This window comes from Penicillium lagena, assembly GCF_028827675.1.
Source record: "Penicillium lagena strain IBT 129212 chromosome Unknown utg000002l_segment0_segment0, whole genome shotgun sequence".
NCBI classification, from domain to species: domain Eukaryota; kingdom Fungi; phylum Ascomycota; class Eurotiomycetes; order Eurotiales; family Aspergillaceae; genus Penicillium; species Penicillium lagena.
The window spans coordinates 2,438,977-2,458,713 of NW_026623223.1; the positions used below are offsets into that span (position 1 = coordinate 2,438,977).

Consider the following 19,737-nt stretch of genomic DNA (forward strand, 5'->3'; position numbering starts at 1 on the left):
CGTTTTGACCATTTGTTCTTTTAAACATGGATGGACCTGATTCAGCAAGTGCTGGGCGGCCTGCCAAGCGGGTCCGTCAAGCCTGCGAGCCCTGCAGGTCTGGTGCTCCATGTGAACGAATGCCACGAACTTTTACGCTGACTGACTCTACAGGCGCAAAAAAGCCAAATGTCCAGGAGAGCAGCCGGTCTGCTCTCTGTGTGCGCGACTGCGCCAGCCATGTCTGTATGCGGACGAAAGACGTCGCTCAACGGCCCCGGAGGAAACCTCGAGATCTAATGCCCTAGACTCACGAGGTTCTCATGCATTGGTACTTGGAAAATCACTAGCTTCATCCCCTACTATAACTGACTGAGCTGTAGGATGACAGATTGCGAAACATGGAAGGCAAATTGGGGCAAGTTCTTAATATGTTAGGGTGCGAACGATTGCCTTGCATCTTGATATAGGCGTTTATTTAATATCTCGTGTTACAGTGACAAGCGCACCCAGATAACCGCACAAGAGCCATATCTGGCAGAGCCGGAACGATCTGGTTCACGCCAATCTATCGTCTTACCACCTTGGGAGGAGATCCTCCCAGTGGCGGAACTGTATCTGCTCTACTGTGACTCCCAGCCTCTTCCACTATTTCATCGAGGCAAGTTTCTTGCGACTCTGCAAACTCGAGAGGTCGAGATTATCTATACTGTGCTGGCACTAAGTCTTCGGTTCTCGGATCGTTCTCGACAAAGTCCTGATGATTTGAATAATTTGGTCAATGGCTATGCCGAAGTGGCTCGGGGTCTGGTTATGAAAAGAGTTTCCGAGGGTCCTGTGGAGTTGTCGACCCTTCAGTGTCTCTGTCTCCTGAGCTTGGTGGACTTTACGAGTATGTCTTTTTCTCCTGTTCTTGAACACAGCTAATGAGACCCCATTCAGATGGCAATACGCACCGCTCCAGCATCCACAGTAGCCTTGCAATGAACCTTGCCCAGTGTGCTAATCTCGGCGCTGACGCGCGTTCGTCGATGAGCCATATAGTTCGTGAAGAGCGAAGGCGCTGTTACTGGAGTATTTGTCTTCTCAAGCGACTACATGGTGGTGATTTTTCCATTCTAGACACCCCAGAAGTTGGCCTTCCTTACCCGGAAAGCCCAAGCCGACCTGCACGACTTCTTTCACCCGGACCATCGGCGTTGGAGATACGCAGGAGCGACATGCAGGATCAAGGCATCATTGCCTATGTGATCATGCTCAGCGAAGTATTCGCAAGAGCTGCACGATACGTGCGACTACATGGACGGCCGAGCAACGTCCCGCCGTGGTCTCCCCATTCTGAGTATTCAAAGATCATCGCGTTGCAAATGGACCTCGAGACACGAATGCCCTACACCCACCGCTTCAAGCCAGCCAACATTGGCGACAGGTCTCCGGAGGAACTACAGGCCCACCGAGAATACTGGGGCCCATGGTTTTTAAATCAGTTCATGTACCACACCAGTTTGTGCCTGCTGAACCATCCGCTCCTGCTCTCGTTAAGTCTTCGAAATTTTCGAAGCAGTATTCCCGAGATCTTCCTCCAGCATACTTCCGATTTGATATCATCGCACACAACATGGATCATCCATTTCATCAACTTCTTCGAGGAGAAGAGATTCCTGGTGTCGGATCCGTTGCTGGGATACAGCGCTGCCGTAGTGGCAACCATCGAATTGCAATTGAGCTTTACCGAAAACCCAGCCATCCGAGAACAAAAACGAGACAGATTCACGAAATGCGTCAAGTTCGTGCAACAGATCGGTCAGAGGTGGCCGCATATGGCGCGATTGGTATGTACCCCGAGAAAATTACATTGTGATTTATTCCCAACGACGTTTATGTGAAACACAGGCCCAGAGATTGCAGCGACTAGAAGACGCTGTCTCAGCCACCTATCAATCCGACCCGGGCGCCCAGAACCAAAGTCTTCTTATCGACCTTTCCCGCTTCTGGGAGATCCTGGAATACTCCTCCAACAGCGATGCGGATTCTGCTCGCCGCTTGTTCGGAGATTCACTGTATGCGGGACGTCCACCGGTAGCAGCAGAGGTGTCACAGACTTCGCCGTTGCCGGAGCCAACCCGTTTGATCACTCATGAAGAGGAGCGCCCCAGTCCTCGAGTTGGAGGTTTTGGTACCAATGCCACTTTCTCTAGCGTGCAGCACTATCCGGTGGATTCGGTGATTTCGCCACAGCATTTGACTCTGTCGAATGATGAGTTCTCTATCCTTGCTACGAATTTTTTCTCCCAAGGACAGGAGTTTCTGCGCAGCGGAGAGAACTGGGATAGCATAGGAAATTTTTAGAAGATAAAATACGCCTTGCATCTCAGATGAATGTTATGCTCGTCCTTGCTAGAGCTTTGGATCTGTGCAAAGTATTTGTATTCTTTTCATAACGACATACAACACCACGCTCCAGCTATGCTATGCTCATGCCTCTCAAGAAGTAATAGATGTAGACGCCAAGCCATCAGCCAAGCCAGAAGCAGCTCCCTCTCCCAACGCACCCTTGAGCACCTGCACAAACTTCCACACTTCACTAAAAGTGTTATATAAAGGCACAGGAGCAACACGGACAACATCTGGCTCTCGCTTGTCGCAGATGATTCCTGCATCCTGAAGACGCTGGGCCACGGTGTGCAGGAGGCCAGGTTTGAGGAGGAGACTCAGCTGGGCACCCCGCGCATGGGGATCTGATGGAGTGATGATGGTGAACTGGCGCGTCTCATCTGTGGTGTCTTTGAGGAGCAGATGTTCCAGATACGCAGTCAGCTTGAGAGACTTCTGGCGCAGGGCGGGGATCGATGTCTGATCGAAGACAGACAGGGAAGCGCAGAGGGTGGTGAGGTCGATGACTGAGGGGTTGGAGACTTGGAAGCCTCCAGCACCGGGGATTGGCTTGAATTCTGGGACTCGTCAGTGCTATTTTGGGCCTCAACGGACAAGAGGCAAACTTACTGTTGTCCATCTTAAAGCGCACCGACCGATCGCCACCATACCACCCCGTCAAGCGATGCCGGAACTTCGGAGCATCCTCTCCAGCGCTGTAGTCTACTTGCCCATGCTTCTCGTGCACATATATTCCACCCATCGCACCGGGTCCTGCATTGCCGTACTTGTACGTACACCAGGCGGCGAAATCGACATTCCACTCATGCATCTTCAACTCGACATTGCCGTACGCATGGGCCAGGTCCCAGCCAACAGTCAAACCGCGTTCTTGGGCATACTTGGTGATTCGGGGCATGTCAAATAGCTGACCCGTGTAGTACTGGATGCCAGGCAAGAGAATGAGCGCTGCGTCACTGACATGCTTGTCGATATAGCCCAAGATCTTCTCCGTCGAGATCTCATACTCGCCCTCGTCGGGGCCAATAAGAACCATGTTCTCCTTTGCGTCGAGGCCATGCCAGGCAATGTGCGACTCGATTGCGTACTGGAAAGGATGTTAGTAGCTTTCTATCCACCAGATGATTTTTCTGAAACATACATGATCACTAGGGAAGGCCTTCCAGTCCATTAAAATCTTGCGCTTCGTCTCAGTCGGCTTGTAGAAGCTGGCAAGCAAACAGTGAAGGTTCATGGTCAACGTGCCCATGGCTGCAACCTCCTCTGGCGCCGCACCGACGATCTTAGCCATGGACGCCGCAGCCTGCTCGGACAGGAGCTGCCACTCCTTCAGTGGAGAGTCTTCAAGAGCATTGAAATGGCCACGGACGCCGATGGACGCCCATGTGTCCAGCTGCGCTTCCATATACCTGGCCGCAGCCTTGGGCTGCAGGCCGAGAGAGTTGCCGCAGAAATAAATGCTCAAGTCCTCCGACAATCCTGGGACGAACAACGGTCAGTCAGACCGGCATTCCAATACAAGGCGGGCGCCTGGCGTTACCTGGTTTGGCCAGCTTCTTCGTTGCCAGATTCGCCTTGGACGGGATGATGAACTGGTCGCGCAGGTCCCGTAGAGGGTCTGCAGCATCAAGGGAGGCCGCATACTCCTTCGAAGCTGCCTCTGCAGGGAAGACGGGCTTGGGCGCCTTTACACCGTTGACACCGGTCATCATGAACAAAATTGACGGGATTCAGGCGATACTGGTAAGAAGATGCACAGCCGACACCCTCTCCCCCGCCCGTAGCTCTTTATAGCGCATTCGATTCGACCATCGAGCCCAACCCGGATACGCATCCGCTTCCGTGTACGATCCGTCCCCACACGCATCGAGCGACGTCACTGGCCAAGTTTGCCGACCATTTATTTGTCTTCGAGATCGAGTGTGATATTGTGATATTGGGTGATATTGAAGGAATGACCAAAAAATAATTGAAACCCTAACTCTATCTCCCCGCTACCAGGTCCAGGTATCACGCCAGCCTACCTCAGCCCGGTTCGATCAATAATGGACCCGAAGGCGGAACCCGGAATTGTGATCCGGCCCTGTATAGATGGATATTTTGGCAAATCAACGGGGCCGATGCCAGCCGCCCTTGCAATATGATTCTGGGTTCTAAACAGCCGTTACGATTCAAATAGGGCAAGGCGTATGCATCCATCACAAACCTAACTTATATAAACTTACTATTTCCTCGGCTTTCAACTCTGTCGTTCTTGGACTTCACTATCACCACCTTCGAGGAAGAGATTAGTTATCTTTGATCCTGGCAAAAAAATCACTCTGCCCTACACAATGTTGCTGTCTCCTAGCATCGATCTCGATGAGTTTGCCATCTCAACAGCGCACGGTTTCCTCCCAGACGGTCTTCCTCTGCCGCAACTCACCCAGCCCTACTTTGCCCCATGGGAAGACCTGGCCAGCCAGCTCCCTCATCTCATCCAGAGCGGACAGATTCGCTGTCTTATAGACAGTCTCCCGGTCCTCTCCCCATCACGGCTCCGAACAGAACCGGAGTGGCGGCGAGCATACGTCGTCCTCGGTTTCCTCACGCACGCCTATATCTGGGGCGGCCAGAAACCCAAAGAGGTAAACCAGCTCTACCCATCCACTCTGTCTCTCTATATTGACAGTGTAACTCAGGTCCTACCACCATGCATCTCAAAACCCCTCCTTGAAATCTCTGCCCACCTCGAACTACCTGCCTGTGCAACCTACGCCGCCCTAACGCTCTGGAACTACAAAACCTCCGACCCAAAGGCCGAGCTCACAAACCCAGACACCATCTCCCTCCTCACCTCCTTCACAGGAACAAGAGACGAAGAATGGTTCATCGTCATATCCGTCGCCATCGAAGCCCGGGGCGCAAAGCTGGTGCCCCTGATGCTCGACGCCATCGCCGCGGCGAACGCACACGACGCTCCGCGGCTTGCCGCTCTGCTGTGCAGATTCACAGACGGCCTGCGCGAACTCAATGGGATCCTCAAACGCATGTACGAACACTGCGCCCCCGCAGTGTTTTTCCATCAGCTCCGTCCGTTTCTTGCCGGCAGCAAGAATATGAGCACCGCCGGCCTGCCGGATGGCGTGTTCTATGATGTTGGTGATGGCCATGGCGAGTGGCATCAATACAGTGGGGGGAGTAATGCGCAAAGCTCGTTAATTCAGACTTTTGATATCTTTCTGGGTGTGAATCACTCTGCTACTGGGGAGGTGCGGCCCTCGGGAACTGGGTATATCCAGGTGAGTTATACTTCCTTTTCCCTGGGGACTATGTGCCAACTAACCCATCTAGGAAATGCGTAACTACATGCCTGCGCCACACAGACGCTTCCTCGAAACTCTATCTGCGCTCTCCACCGTCCGATCCTTCATCATGAGCCCACACGCAGACTCCCCCGCAAAAGAGGCATACAATGCTGCGGTCCTGACGCTGAGCGCTTTCCGGGATACGCACATCCAGATCGTGTCCAGGTATATCATTATGCCGGCCAGGAGTCGCGCACCGGTTGAGCAGGCGAGGAGTGATCGGGTGAATCTCGCTTCGCCCAGCGCCGGGGCGAAGAATGAGACAAATCCGACAGGGTTGTATGGGACTGGCGGGACCAGTTTGATTCCTTTCTTGAAGCAGACGAGGGATACCACTAAAGCGGCGACGTGTTAGAGTTGGCTTAATTTGTTGGCGGGGTATAACGTCTTGCTGGCGAGATGGATGTTTATGACTTGGTTTGATTTGCGTATATATGACATTGTTTTATTGACGCCGTCTGATTGAAAGTATTAAATACTCGAGAATTCAGTCCAGCACATAACTCATCCTTTTGACTTCTGTGCTGCTTAGTATGGCAACCCTAGCTTCGACGAGAATGCATGCTCTATCAAGAGAAAAAGGCCGCATAGCACATGGAATCCACCGCGTCCCAGACATAACCGACCACGGTCATATGTTGGTAGGGATGGAACAAGGGCAGCAAGGACCCTCCATCCCATACCTGTGGAGTACACATGGCCTCAGCTGTAGTGGACGTAGTTAACTGAACAGCTGAGCAGCTGAGATTGGGATTCATATCCATGAGCCAACTCGCGGGGATCTTCGTCGCGCGGTCGATGCGCTGCGAACAAGCTGAGGGCAGCCTCGTCAGCGTTGTGGGTTCCGATTGTACCCGCCACGAAAGGGCCATGATCAACCGACAGATGGAAGATCCTCTCTCAGGTGGCACCCTATACTTTGTGTCCCCTTGCCCGAGATTCATGCTCTTTCCAGACTCCGCAAGATGCATGACGGACCCTTGCACGATAGATCATCTCTTCTTCGTAGCTGTAGGAACACCTTCGCTTTCACGCAGCTCCGCCAATCTCTTCTCCCGCTCCACAAGCCGCTCCTTCTCCTCCTTAATCATCTGCTCCACCGTCTTATTGGCCTCGTCCAACCGATCAATCTCCCTGTTCTCCGTCGTCCGAGCATATGGATTCTTCGGGCCCTCAGTCAATGGAATATCCGCAGTCCGACTCTGTGCAATCTGCTTGGCATTCTTCCCTTTGCTCCTTGGCAGCTGTCCCCCTGAAGGACCTCCCGTGAGAATCTCATAAAAGGGTTCCACAGGCTCATTGAACACAATTTCCTCGTAGTTCTGGCTGACGACCACTTCACGGCGCTCGCGCATTCCCTCTGCATCGGGTCCGTACGGGTGCAGTTTCAAGCTGTGCCACAGGGTCTGGGGCTTCTCGTTCGATTCCGGGACGAAGTACAACTTGACCTGGATCTCGAATTCACCCCAGCCTGTCTCGACGACTTCAAAGGGCGGTTGCTCGATCGTGCGCACGCTCTGCGCGTAGGTCTCGTGGAGTTTGAACTGTACTTTCTTCAGCCAGTAGGAGATGTCCTCATCGTTGACGCCCTTAACGAAGATGCGCCATTGGTGTGTGTGGTCCACTGGCGCGTTGGCAGGTTTTTTCTCTGGGTCGAAGGGTTGCGCTTCGGTTCCGAAGACTGTGATCGTTAGCTTTTGGTTGGCTAAATTCACGTTGAGGACGTACTGAATGGTCGGTACACTGAGACGCCCTACGAAACTGACGGTAAGCTTGTTTGTCTTGGCTTTCGGGGGTGGAACACGAACCCGGACGCGCTTGTTTCCAGGAGCAGATGGCATACTGCACAGTTGGATAGCAGAGTTGATCTGTAGTCTAATGCGTTGGAGGGAAGAATGTGTTTGGAGAGAAACGGTGGAATTTATGCGCGCAAGGCATTCCCGCGACACGTGACGTGACAGCATGAATCACCAGAGCTTCGCTGCGTGTTTTCCTGTCTTGTCTTTTCTCTCCTTCTACACTACACCATGGCTGCCAAACGATTGGTCGTTGCAGGAGGGAGTGGTTTCTTGGGTTCGTCGAAACTCGCCATGCCCATCAGGCCACGCTGCTAACCAGCCCACTAGGGTCTCGGATCTGTAAATCGGCAGCAGCAAGAGGCTGGTCGGTAACCTCATTAAGGTGTGTCTTCCTTTCCGACATGAGCCCCGGATTCCCAATGCTAAAAGCTTCAGTCGATCCGGCGAACCCCGATGGGACACTGTTACAGATTCGCGCGAACGTCCGAGCTGGGCTAGCTCAGTCGAGTGGGCAAGGGCCGATATGTTGAAGCCCGAAAGCTATAAACCATTCTTGAACGGCGCCTCTGCTGTCGTTCATACCATGGGAATCCTTTTGGAGGCAGATTACAAGGGTGTGGTGCAAGGGAGGGAGCCGGTCGTGAGCGGCCTGCAGCGAGCCTTCAGCTCATCGAAGTTGGGGAGCCAAAACCCACTCTTAAGGACTGAGGGCGAGGAGCTACAGCCAAAAGAAAAAGACGGGCAATTGACCTATGAATTGATGAACAGGGATTCCGGTACGTGCCAATTCGAGTTGTGATTCTCAGAAAAAGGCTAAGTTGTTCGAAAGCTATTGCGCTGGCCCAGGAATCGTCGAACGAACATGTTCCCACCTTCGTCTACATCTCTGCCGCCGCCGGGGCACCGATACTGCCGGCCAGGTATATCACGACCAAAAGAGAAGCGGAACAAACCATCGCTTCCAAGCTTCCCGAACTCCGAAGCATCTTCATCCGTCCCAGTTTCATGTATGACTCTAGCCGCAAATTCACACTGCCAATCGCACTAGGTGGCTTTGTTGCTTCTGAGGTCAATGCCTTGCTCGGGAACAAGCTTGGATTCCTAGGGGCCATGGCCGAGAAACCTCTCAAAGTCGATGTGGTGGGTGATGCGGTGGTCGAGGCATTGGAGGATGAGTCCACCAAGGGAGCAGTGGGAACAAAACAGATCGAGGCGCTGGCCACAAAGGCCTGGAGGAAGTCAATGCTTTAGATCAACTGCATCAGGGTAATCCTCGTTGAAAGCCGTGTTGACATCGGCCGCATGTATTATATCTTTGAATTTCGTGATCGCATTAAATCATGGTTCCGCGCTCGAAACTGTCCCGAATTTCGGTAGTATACTATGGAAAAGTTAGTACGCGCATAGTTCTGCGACGGGGCCACGCATACCTTGTTGTAGAACCGAGCCAGTTTCTGATTGAACTGCTTGTTCTTGTCGTTGATGTAGGTGACATCCGCCTCCTCGTCGCCACGACGCTCCTTGCGCTTCTTCAGACGCACTTCCTCGGCCTTCTGCAGATCACTGACCAGTCTGTCCACAGCGGCGCGGTCCGGCTTGCTGTCAGTGAAACCAACCGAGTCCGCGGTAGAATAGAAGCTGCCGTTTTTGTCGACGGCAATCATCTCTCCATCGCTTGTCTCCACGATCTCCAGATCGCCGTTGGCGGCAGCCTTTTCAATAGCGGCCATTTTCTCCTTTTCATAGGCTTCCAGATTCGGCGCTAGCTCCCTCATCTGTCTCTTGTAGACCTTCTGTGCATCTTGAGTGTAGTCTTGGAACGCCACATTGTCGCGGTGACGCTGCTTTTTCTCCATGCGCCTGTCCCACTTTTCCGACTCGTCCACTGTCCAGTCCCAGGCACGTTTGCGCTCAAAATCTTCCCCTGAAGCTTCGGTATCGGCCTTCAAAAGGTTATGCGAGGCAAAAGCATGCTTGCGGGATAGCGAATGCAACAACGCTGGGTCGGTGGCTAGACGCTGGGTCTCCGCCGCGGTCTCCTTGAGGTTTCGCTCTGCTGCGGATTTCTATTGTTTGAGTCAGTTTCCAAAACACGCACCGGATGATAGTCTACGTCGACGGGTTAACTTACCGCGCGGGACTGTAGAGCTTTGAATCTTTCCTGTCGTTCACGGGCCTTGGATGCCGCGTCATTCTCTGACGTCTCGGGTTTCGATTCTGAGGCGTCTTCGGTGGATGTCTTCTCGGATGCAGCCTCCGGTTGCTCGTCGGGACGTTGCGCAGCTGCGTCTTCCTCTACAGAGGGCTTCGAACGTCGTGTCTTCGGCATGTTTGAGGTGGTGAAAGGGGTGGTGCTGTGTAGTGTGGGTGTTAAAGAGCCTAGACGTAATCAGAGTCTGAAATGACAAGGCTCACCGCCCCTTCTACCGCCCTTCGTCTGCCCGTCCAAACTACCCCAGCTTCTTTGGTCCCCTTATCGCTGTTTATCTCTCTCCACCCTCCTGGATTGGGCCACCGTGACCTGAATGGGGGTTATCTGCCGTCACCCCTAGCAAGTATGAGAGGGTCTTCCTCTTGGGCTGCGCTACAACGCTCAAGGCGACAACTTGGCTCCAGTCACCTTCTTCCGCAGCCAGCCATTCGGTATCACCATGACTTGTCCACCACTGTCAGCGAGGACGCAAATGCCAGACCTTCGCCTTCCGAATTGCTTCGGTTCTCTGTAACTGGCGCAATTGAACCACGGTATGAGCCACAGCCAAACCTGCACTTGCAGGAGAGACTTCGTGGCCTGTTCGACCAAGAGTGGTATGCCGGTATTCCTCCTGCGCCTTTATGGAATTCCCTCAGAGGACTTCCACCCCCCAGCAAAAGAAGCAAACATTCATCTTGAACAACACCTCTCGCCTCTCCACGTTAAGAAACATTGTTGAAAGATATGTGCAGGATAGGCAAGGAGCTCAATTCCTGCAGAGCGAGGACTGCCGTCTTCTTTCTCATGCTCTCCGACGTTGTGTGCGACATTACCCAGAGGCCGATGTTGTTTTGGTATTGCGTGACATTATTGCAAGGCTTCAAAAGATTGAGGCGCCTATTCTGCCTCAACTCTACGCGTTGGGGATGCGTTATGCGCTGCTCTCTCTGGACGCTTCAGCCCTCGCACACTTTGTGAAGGGCTTCAGTCGCCAGGGGCATCGGAAATTGAATGATAAAATGAGCACAATGGTAGCCGAACCCGGCTCCAAAATCCTTTCTGCTGCCTATCTTGAAGATCCACGTTACGATCCAAGTCCTATGCTTGCCGTGATCACGGGCGAAGGAGAAAAAGGGTCGCAGAGCCAAGTCAGACTCCACGATCTCATGGAATGGAATGTCTGTTATATTCAGATACTCGCAAGACTAGGGAGTCGGGCACCGTTGCACAACGCATGGAGCTACTTAATGGACCATGGACCTGGGGAAGCCCCGAGTGATCAAATTCGCGATCTATGGTTTTCCTGCTATTCCGTCGTTTCAAATTTGATTTACGCTGGACGTTCCACAACGGCTCTGAACTTTCTTAAGGACATTGCTCAACGCAACGGTAACAGACTGCCTTATATCCGCAGATTCAACTCACTGCGGACTCTGCTCGATGATCCGATTGTGGGCGAAGGGTTACCCCATCTGATCACGGAATATGAGTACGTTCGGATATTGGAGAGAGAGGTCTCCAACATGGAGCAAAGGATGGGCATTGAGTGGGATGGCGAGCGTCAAACCCATACTGCCCCCAGTTTCGCCGAGTCTACGAGACCGCCGCCATTTGGTGACGAACCACTCATCACGATCGATGGCGACTGCCAGGGATACGACAATCAGAGGCGTTTGTTTCACGAGCTCGAAGCGTCTATGTTTTCCAAATCACCGGAATCCTGGGGTCGGACTGTGGACATACTAAACGATTGCGACGAGCGACCTTGCCACTTTGCCGACCCCACTGTCAAAAATGCCCCTTGGCAGGTTCGTTTCTCACCTCAACACTCGCCAATTGAGTTCTCGGATTCCCAGCTTCCCGACTCACACGACACGTCTAGACCCTGGACTCCGTCTACCTTGGGGTTAATGCGCGCTCATCGGATTCTGAATGGTGTTCCTCAGATGGGACATCACTGTTTACATCTGATGCAACTGGGGACAATGGAGGTTCAACATTTTGAAAACAGCCCATGGGAGCGTACCGGATATATCGTGACCTGGGATCGCATAAACGGCAATTTTCTCGCCGTCAATGTCGGGCAGAGCACGGGAATGATTGATCCCGGACCGGTACCAAAATCCGGCCCGTTTGGATCGGTGATGCCTCTCATGTTTGAGGACAGGCCGTACAAAGGAAAACTGCAAGTCGGATGGTTTGCAGCCGATCTTTACCTGGACATAGATCCGAGCCCCGATCTTGGCTTTTGATTTTCCGGTGTCTGTATAAAAAAGAAAGTCATAGAGATCCCTTAGTGTAGATATGAGAAAATACACTACCTTTGTTCACTCGAACTTGTCATCGACCACGCCAACGCAACGGGGATCCTCCTGGATTGCACCCTTCCAATCAGCCAGCCCAGCGTCCCAGATCGACGCTGATCTCTATCAACGCCTACCTTGCTTTCGCTGTATTCAACCCCGGTCATGCCTAAGCCTCTCTCAGTCGCACCACCCGCATCATCTAGTGTCGTACGCACGGACATGGATCGTTCATATCCGCCCACGTCACTTGGGAACGATGATCAACGGGTTGGCGGGCGGCGAAGCCCATCCCTTTGAGAACGGCCGTTTTCAAGGTTAATCCTGTCCTTGGGTCTCAGACCCTTTTTGTTCACCAATCTGCCTTCCTATAAAGGAAATAGGGTTCATTTGCTAATGCAGCCCCAAGATCCGGCAATCGCGGCTAATTTATTCTTTTCTATCTACCTCCGAAATGCTGCGTCCCTACAGTGACTGCCTGACTGGCCTGCAGCTGGGCTTGGCGAGTGTTTGTTGCTGCGCAAGGCTCCAGCGAGGCAAGTATTCCTTGTTCTGCTGATCACTAAGCCAGGTTGCTTCCTTTTGGTGTCTCTCAGCGGGACCTCGGATTTTGTGCCTGAGTCCGGTCGTTCCATGGATTTATTATTCCCAGCCAGCCCAGCCGTTTTTTAGCGGGGCGGATTCGCGGGGCGGATTCAGGCACGGCCCGTGATGAGGTCATTTGCAATATTATTTCGAAGTATACAATTTTCTGTCGCAATTGCGGGCCTCGAAAAGCATCGGCGGAAATGAAAGTTCATCGCGTTGCCGTCAGGAGGCAGAGTTCAAACTCTGCTTTGCAGTAGGTGGGCCGCGCTCCGTGCCTACCCTTTACCAGCCGACGCGGATAGGCCAACTGCGATGCATAATACGACTACTGTGCAGCTGCTGTCTTTTCAAGATTCCGACATTGGTAGTTCCCAACCGCGCTGTTCCTTGCAAACCACCCCGGCGTGGCGGACTCCAGAACCTTGCATGGCTGGCAACTCAAATGCCACCTCGGAGAGTCAGGTCAGCTCATGTGAAAAGAAGGCTGCATGAAAAAAACAAAACACTAGTGATTCCGGAGGTCTGGATTGTCAGCTAGTGACATGCTGCGAACTCCTCGATTTGTTAAGGCTATTGCATTGCAGATCTGATCAGATACATACATTTACCACGTATCTGATCCCTGAAAAACAGTTGGCGCACACCGAACTAGTGACAGGCTTGGAGGAGGCCAGACCGCACTGCCATGAACGCTAATGCCCACTGATTCCCGGAAAAGAAAAACGGGCTCTTGCCGAAACTGACAACGTCCGACTCTCCACCCAGGGGTAGAGGGGCCGTCGAGAGTTTTAATCAGCCCGCTCACATGCGGGTCCACCGTCATCCACTATCAGAGCTCAATATCGGAGAAATTCATTCCTACATAGAAGCCACTGAGGAGTTTTGAGATCTCCGTTATGGAGTCTGGGTGGGATGGAACCGAGATGCACGATTGCCGACGACCAATCACAATACGGATGTAGTTCGTCTTCAGGTGCCGACTATTTCGAGGGGCAGCTATGATTCGAACTACACAATGTGGAGCCGGCGACCAGTTCAGCCCGGACGTTAGTCGGTCAGCTTTCCGACAGAGATCGTCGGCAGCAACCGCTGCTCGGGCGTTCCACCGGGCATCTCCTCTGTGTGTATAAAGCGGAGATCTGAGTTTTTTTGGTTTTTTTTTTCCCTGCATGCTTCAGCTAGGGCCCGTTGTGCTCAACCTAGTTCGTTACCGGCCAACCGGTTAACAGGCCAAACACCCACACAACGCCCATTGTTGGGTTGGCTTGCCTCTGAATCCCATTTTCTAGTTCTTATATCTCAAACGATATCCATCACCATTGATGATGGGGTTACACAGCCAGGTAGCCTCGATATTTGGGAAAGACAGGTGTGATCGAATCCTGACCGTCTTTTTTGGTTTTGGGGGGTTTCTTGCACCCGCCTCGGAGCTTCTCGGGCGTTAGTTGCTAGCAGGAACATGGGTCCTCAAATAGGCTAGCTGTTCCCCACGCACATTTACGCTCGAGAGACACACGGCTTTTACTGGTTCACCTTTCCCCCCTTGGACTCGTGGCAAAAACCCGCGCTCGGCCCGTTCCCCCCCCGGGTCTTCCTTTTTGGGGGGCTGTGATAGTGGAACTGGGCGCAACCAGTAGTATGTACTACAGCTGATGCTGCTTGGTGCACACTAGTGCTAAAATGAAGAAGGAACCTAATAAAATAATAAATTGGAGGTACCCCGAGACACACAACCGTTCCGCCCGTTTATCTCCTGTCATATTCATACCGAAGTGACTAGGGTGACTAGGGTGACTAGGTCCAAGGAACCACACACCCAAGGAAACAAAAAGAAGGGAAGGCATGGTAGGAAATCGGGCAGGGTGGGATTTCTGTTCTCTCTCTCCTACTGCCAGGCAACTGAGCCAGGGTGGCACACCGTTCCCTATCATGCCTTCTTGGTGAGTACATACTACATACATGAATACATACGAATGTGGCGGGGTTATTAGATGCCTTCTCTTTGTCTTCCCTGCCGAATCCCAGAACATGCATTACATCATATCTTCATTTGTTAATTACGGCCCGGCCTCCGAGGCAGGCATATATAGACATCAGCGCTCCGAGGTATTCGCTCGTGGCCAACCTGACCGCTTCTATTTCGCACGAATGCCTGCCTTGCAGCGAGCTGAAACACACTGGCGTTTACCTTGGCGAACACATCTACAAATAGCAAGAATCCCAACCCGCTCCGTCGGGGTTCCGTGACCAGATAGATGTCGAGGCCGCCATCGCGAGAATGGGGGCATCCCACACCCGAACGGATAGACTACTTCGACCCGGGCCGTTCACAACAGCCCCGAATGCCCTATTCGCCATATCCTAGGCATGAGCCTCGAAAATTCCTGCCGCACGGCCCGGCCTACGATCGTCCCGTCCTAACTACGCCGCCAGGGCCCCGATTGCCATCGCTCAGTGGCCATCTCCCGGGCCGGGCTCCCGACGCCAGGTACCTGGTCTCTTCTGAAACTCCACGGCATCTTTACCGCCAGTCTATGCCACAAACACTACCGCTACGGACTCAGAACCGCGGTCCTGCGAAGTCCGATCTACACGGTTGCCCCAGCCCGTACGAGGATGTGTCAAGCCCCATGAGCCATGGTCGCGACTATGATAGCTATCGGGGTTACGACCTGGAGTCACAGTACAGTCCCTTTCTTTTCTTTTTCTTTTTCTTTTCCTTTCTTTTTTGGGTTTTTTATTTGCCATTCTTGCATTCTCAGAGGAAAAGGCTGGATAGAAATGGACCAAAGAGAAACCGAAAAGGTCGTTTCCACGAAACCCTAACACCAGAAGAGACCGCGCAATGACCGCAAGACACACGTCCTCTAACATTGAATTTCAGGCACAGCAGCAGCTCGACAACGATGCCCAGTCCCGTCTACTCAGAAAAGAGCGCCGCTGCAGCATATGCGAGCAGTGCTGCTCCGTCCACTAGGACGAGCAGCGGCAGCCACAACGAGCCACCATCAAGACAAAGATCACGGCCAACAAGCTATAGTATGCCGTTAGGGTTTGATAGGCTTCTTCATCACTCTCCAGAATCATCACCGCCTCCCCCTCCTCCACCGCCACGGCAACCACGCCGCCCATCCACACAGTCCCGCTACCACCTCCATATCCGCCAGCAGCCCGAAGCCGCGCGAGCCTGCGGCGCCGGCGACAGAGACCGCCGCCCCGTTGACCCGCCTCCGATAGTGCAAATCCTCCTAACAGACTTCGATCCAGTCTCGCAGGAGGACCGTGATATTCTGCAAGACCCGCGCTTCACTGTAGGCTGCCTTCTCTTTCCAGTGTCCTCCTCTTCCCCGTGGGCACAGCCCACCGACGCAGATCCCACAGGCTCCAAGCGCAGTAGTACCAGTGAAGGAAACGGTGGCGTCGCCCGTTCTGACGACACGTTTTCCACGCCTTTACTCTCCGGCAAAGCATTCATGTCCCCCTTCTATGTGGACGAAGACCCAGACCCGACATCTGCACCAATACACCCATCACTTTCCTCGTCCGCGAACATCATATCCAGAAACACAAGCAAAAGAAACACGCTATCCTCTCTGTCTCGACCTCACATCCACCCACCAGCAACATTTTTCATCTTCGCAGACCTTTCCATCCGCTCGGCGGGCCTGTACCGGCTGCAGTTCCGGCTCATGAATTGGGGTTCCGTCGAGGATACGGGCCAGTCCATGCCGATTCTTGCGGAGACGTGGTCTGATCCATTCCGCGTGTATCCCGCGAAGGATTTCCCGGGGATGCAGGACTCGTCGAATCTAGCGGAGGGGTTGAAGGCTCTTGGGTTTGTGGAGCTGAAGACGAGGGGTAAGGGGAAAGGGAAGGGGAGGAGGAAACCCTATTGATCTTCCTTTCTTTCTTTTGTGTGCAGATTCATGGATTTGGACGATGATGTATGTGCTTTCTCATTCGGTTACGTTCTTTTTTCACTCTGTATCTCGCTTTTCTGTGGGCATGTTCCTGAGAATGGGCTGGCGTCTACCCTCTTTCTTTCTTATTATGGTTTCCTTCTATGGCGTGACTTGATATCAATGAGAGCTTGAGAGCTCGTGGGTGTTGTGGCGCCGGGAAAAAAATTTTGTGTCTTAAAGGCTCTCTCTATCTGGCTGGTGGGTTTATTAGTCTGCATTTTCTCGATTTCTTTTTGTGGGTGAAAACCGGACGGGAATATAAAGATGGAGCTCAGACTGGCGGGTTTGTTCTTTAATGTCTTCAACGGCTAGATGGGGACAGGGGGGAAGAAGGGGCGGATACATATAACATAGAAGGAGTGCTCTCACCATCCGTGGAAATGGGAAGGACACACCCTAATTCAGAAAATAGGTTTTGGTATTATACATACTATACAAAAATGATAATGATAAGTGCTTCTGCAACGACATAACTAACGTCCAGTCCTGCTTGAATCATGGTACAGGCAACATTGAGCTTTTAATATCAGGCTCGTAGGTCGGGTCTTCCCACCCGTCACGCAACGTCATTAAGCCCATTTTCCTGGCCAGCAGAGGATCATCGCCTTGTAGATCAATGAAATATTGCGCAGCGCGCCAGTTGTGTACCCGTCGATGCAGGATCGCCGCCATCAAAGCCGGGACGCGATTGCTGCTGTTGAGTTCCGTAGCCACCTCGTACCATTCAGTGGCCAATTTGGCATAGGTCTCGCGATGTATGAATGGGTCGATCTTCTGACGTATGCGTTCTTGCAATGGCCTGAACAGCTTCTGGAGAAACCGTTCAACGGGATTGGTGGCGGGGCTTTCCCATGTTCTCTCGCTGCGCGGATCATAGACATGCTCCGACATCTTGTAGTAGTAATTGGCTAGTCGGAAACAGGCATCTGGATTTCCGGCCATGGCAGCCTTGTTCATGCACTCTTCATACTTGTCCTGCTCGCCCCGCTGCCACAAAACCGCAGCGTATTTGACTAAAGCATCGGAATCCTGGTACTTGATCGCAGCTGTTTCAAGGATCTGATCGGTCATCTCGTGGAGCTGCAATTGCGCAGTGATAGTAGCAAGCAGAGTCCAGGGCGACTGAATATTCCTGCCGAGCGTGATATCTTCCCAAAGCGGAGGCTGAATGGCCGTTGGTTGCAGATACGGAAATATTTCCTTGTCCAGCAGGTCGCGAGCCTCTTGATTCTTCCCAAGTCTTTGGAGAAAATGCGCTTCAAGTAACATAGCGGGCGGGTAGCGGTCTTGCCGGGCGAAGTTGGTAACCATATCGGTGTATGGGGTCCGTTGAACAACTTTCTGATTTCTGGCTTGCTGAGCCGCGAGAATAACGACAGCAGCCTTGGCCTCTGCATTAGCGGAAGCCCGAAGAAGCCATGCCTGCCAGAGCTTGCTCGAGTTGGAGTGGACATGTCCGATTTTGTGGACGGTGTCAACATCTACCGCCAGGTACCAGGGTCTCATCAGTGACCTGGGCCAAACCAAGAAAGATAGAGATAAGCGTACCTTGGGATATAGATCGGATCGCCTGTTTGGTGGGCCCAGTTGACTTAGTCGACGCCTCCAGCAATTTGACTCCTATCTGGGTAAAATCCTTCAATTTGAGAGACTTGGGCAGCATTCCCGCCTCCGTCGCGGACTTGTAGAGTGACTCTGCTTCGTACCGAACCTCTGCCAATTTGGTATCGTAGTCTTTCCATGTAATCCAACGGTTGTTGTCCAAGAACTCCGCTGACCGCTGCCGCTTCTGTTGCCATTGCGCGTCATCCACTCTGGGTGATGGTTTAGGGCCTTTCCGGAGAGCTGGGCGTGTGTGATGAAAGGGTCGCTTTATCGTGCGGGAGCTGGTGGGTTTACTGTGCTGGTTGGAGAGAGCGAGAAGTCGCTCGGCTGGGGAGAGAGGGTTGCTGGCGTGCGCTGGATAGAGCGCATTGGTGGTTGAGCCGAGGCCTCGACGAAGTTGGAGCCATTGCTGCAAAGGCGTTGTTCGTCGGACGGCCATGGGAAGCGAATGGGCCGTGGATGTGAGAAGGGGTGTGCGGTGTGAGAGCGACTGGCGGGTTGAGGTGGAAAGGGAAGAAAGTCGGCGGCGGATCCGGAGTCGGAGTTTCAATCCTTAATTGACCTGAACATGCATCCAATGCATTCAATTGAGCTCTCTACCAAAGAACACTCGGAATAAAAATGAAATAAATAAAGAAGCCTTAACGCAATGCGTATAATGTACATTTGCCCTCACTCATCTAACAAAAAAAAGAATAAATAAAAGAGGAGAGCTGGTACCCCCATCTCCAATCTCCAAATTGTCCAAACATTTTACTCCATCGTAACCTTGGCACCCAGCCCCTTGAGCGTCTCAACAATCTTCTCCGCCTCCTCCTTCGGCACAGACTCCTTCATGACCTTGGGCACGGACTCGACGAACTTCTTGCTGTCCACCAGCGACAGGCCGAGCATGGTCTTGATCTCCTTGATGACCTTGGGCTTAGACGTGGCCTCGAACGACTCGAGCTTCAGGTTGAACAGCGTCTTCTCTGCCGCGGCGGGCGCAGCTTCCTCTTCCTCAACTGCGGCAGCCGCGCCTGGAGCGCCAGCGCCGGGGGCCATGGCGAAGCCGCCCACGGGGAGGTCGGGGATGTTCAGGCGGGTCTGTTGCATTGAAGGGCCAGTTAGACTTCTAGAGCTCGCAGTTTATAAAATGAAAAGACCCCATTTATGGTGGGTCAATGGAGGGTAGAGAGGTGTTGCACCCACCTTCAAGGTAGACACCAGGTCGGCGGTCTCCAGCAGCGTCAATTGGCTGATCTGGTCGACGATCTGCGTAATCTTAGGATTGGAGGGAGCCGCAGCAGCGGCCTCGGTCGACTCCCATCGCCGGCTGCTGGGTGTGCTGCGGGCTGTGTATGCGGAGGTCGCGATGCGCAGGGAGGACGGACGGACGGAGCCGGAGAGGTGTCTGCAGCAGCGGGCTGCTGTGTGGATAGGGAGGGACATGGCGGAGATGACGACGAAAGAGAAAAACAGGTGATGGAGAATGAGAGACGCAATTCAGAAGAAAAGGGAAAAGACAGCTCAATTGGCGCGGCAAGACAAAAAGAAAGCGAGACGGGGAAAATCTAAGGGGTCACG

General features: G+C 52.9%; 11 protein-coding genes across 11 annotated transcripts; 5 read left to right on the plus strand and 6 right to left on the minus strand.

Moving 5' to 3' along the window:
* Positions 1-30: 30 nt before the first annotated feature.
* Positions 31-2,328, plus strand: N7510_003756 (uncharacterized protein; the record flags this gene model as incomplete). The annotated part of the gene is made up of 6 exons (XM_056975682.1): positions 31-71; positions 154-310; positions 363-418; positions 477-871; positions 922-1,811; positions 1,873-2,328. The coding sequence occupies 6 exons, from the start codon at positions 31-33 to the stop codon at positions 2,326-2,328; spliced, it is 1,995 nt and encodes a 664-aa protein (XP_056835638.1).
* A 135-nt stretch (positions 2,329-2,463) lies between these two features.
* On the minus strand, positions 2,464-4,085 carry N7510_003757 (kynureninase; the record flags this gene model as incomplete). Its single annotated transcript, XM_056975683.1, has 4 exons — positions 2,464-2,930; positions 2,983-3,460; positions 3,515-3,852; positions 3,914-4,085. 4 exons carry the CDS (start codon positions 4,083-4,085, stop codon positions 2,464-2,466), a joined length of 1,455 nt encoding a protein of 484 aa, XP_056835639.1.
* A 621-nt stretch (positions 4,086-4,706) lies between these two features.
* Positions 4,707-6,075, plus strand: N7510_003758 (indoleamine 2,3-dioxygenase; the record flags this gene model as incomplete). The annotated part of the gene is made up of 2 exons (XM_056975684.1): positions 4,707-5,654; positions 5,707-6,075. 2 exons carry the CDS (start codon positions 4,707-4,709, stop codon positions 6,073-6,075), a joined length of 1,317 nt encoding a protein of 438 aa, XP_056835640.1.
* A 637-nt stretch (positions 6,076-6,712) lies between these two features.
* yaf9 (YEATS domain-containing protein YAF9) lies at positions 6,713-7,561 on the minus strand (the record flags this gene model as incomplete). Its single annotated transcript, XM_056975685.1, has 1 exon — positions 6,713-7,561. The coding sequence occupies one exon, from the start codon at positions 7,559-7,561 to the stop codon at positions 6,713-6,715; it is 849 nt and encodes a 282-aa protein (XP_056835641.1).
* A 186-nt stretch (positions 7,562-7,747) lies between these two features.
* horA (ubiquinone biosynthesis protein COQ11) lies at positions 7,748-8,770 on the plus strand (the record flags this gene model as incomplete). The annotated part of the gene is made up of 4 exons (XM_056975686.1): positions 7,748-7,793; positions 7,847-7,901; positions 7,955-8,295; positions 8,349-8,770. 4 exons carry the CDS (start codon positions 7,748-7,750, stop codon positions 8,768-8,770), a joined length of 864 nt encoding a protein of 287 aa, XP_056835642.1.
* Positions 8,771-8,852: 82 nt separating this feature from the next.
* On the minus strand, positions 8,853-9,848 carry N7510_003761 (pre-mRNA-splicing factor SYF2; the record flags this gene model as incomplete). The annotated part of the gene is made up of 3 exons (XM_056975687.1): positions 8,853-8,900; positions 8,950-9,585; positions 9,651-9,848. 3 exons carry the CDS (start codon positions 9,846-9,848, stop codon positions 8,853-8,855), a joined length of 882 nt encoding a protein of 293 aa, XP_056835643.1.
* Positions 9,849-10,151: 303 nt separating this feature from the next.
* Positions 10,152-11,965, plus strand: N7510_003762 (uncharacterized protein; the record flags this gene model as incomplete). Its single annotated transcript, XM_056975688.1, has 2 exons — positions 10,152-10,327; positions 10,372-11,965. Coding segments are annotated over 2 exons (1,770 nt in total), but the record flags the coding sequence as incomplete, so codon positions are not given.
* Positions 11,966-13,433: 1,468 nt separating this feature from the next.
* N7510_003763 (uncharacterized protein) lies at positions 13,434-13,857 on the minus strand (the record flags this gene model as incomplete). Its single annotated transcript, XM_056975689.1, has 2 exons — positions 13,434-13,693; positions 13,824-13,857. 2 exons carry the CDS (start codon positions 13,855-13,857, stop codon positions 13,434-13,436), a joined length of 294 nt encoding a protein of 97 aa, XP_056835645.1.
* Positions 13,858-14,946: 1,089 nt separating this feature from the next.
* N7510_003764 (velvet factor family protein) lies at positions 14,947-16,500 on the plus strand (the record flags this gene model as incomplete). Its single annotated transcript, XM_056975690.1, has 2 exons — positions 14,947-15,287; positions 15,489-16,500. 2 exons carry the CDS (start codon positions 14,947-14,949, stop codon positions 16,498-16,500), a joined length of 1,353 nt encoding a protein of 450 aa, XP_056835646.1.
* Positions 16,501-17,061: 561 nt separating this feature from the next.
* On the minus strand, positions 17,062-18,610 carry N7510_003765 (uncharacterized protein; the record flags this gene model as incomplete). The annotated part of the gene is made up of 2 exons (XM_056975691.1): positions 17,062-18,047; positions 18,115-18,610. 2 exons carry the CDS (start codon positions 18,608-18,610, stop codon positions 17,062-17,064), a joined length of 1,482 nt encoding a protein of 493 aa, XP_056835647.1.
* A 314-nt stretch (positions 18,611-18,924) lies between these two features.
* N7510_003766 (mitochondrial 54S ribosomal protein bL12m) lies at positions 18,925-19,602 on the minus strand (the record flags this gene model as incomplete). Its single annotated transcript, XM_056975692.1, has 2 exons — positions 18,925-19,257; positions 19,363-19,602. 2 exons carry the CDS (start codon positions 19,600-19,602, stop codon positions 18,925-18,927), a joined length of 573 nt encoding a protein of 190 aa, XP_056835648.1.
* Positions 19,603-19,737: the final 135 nt, after the last annotated feature.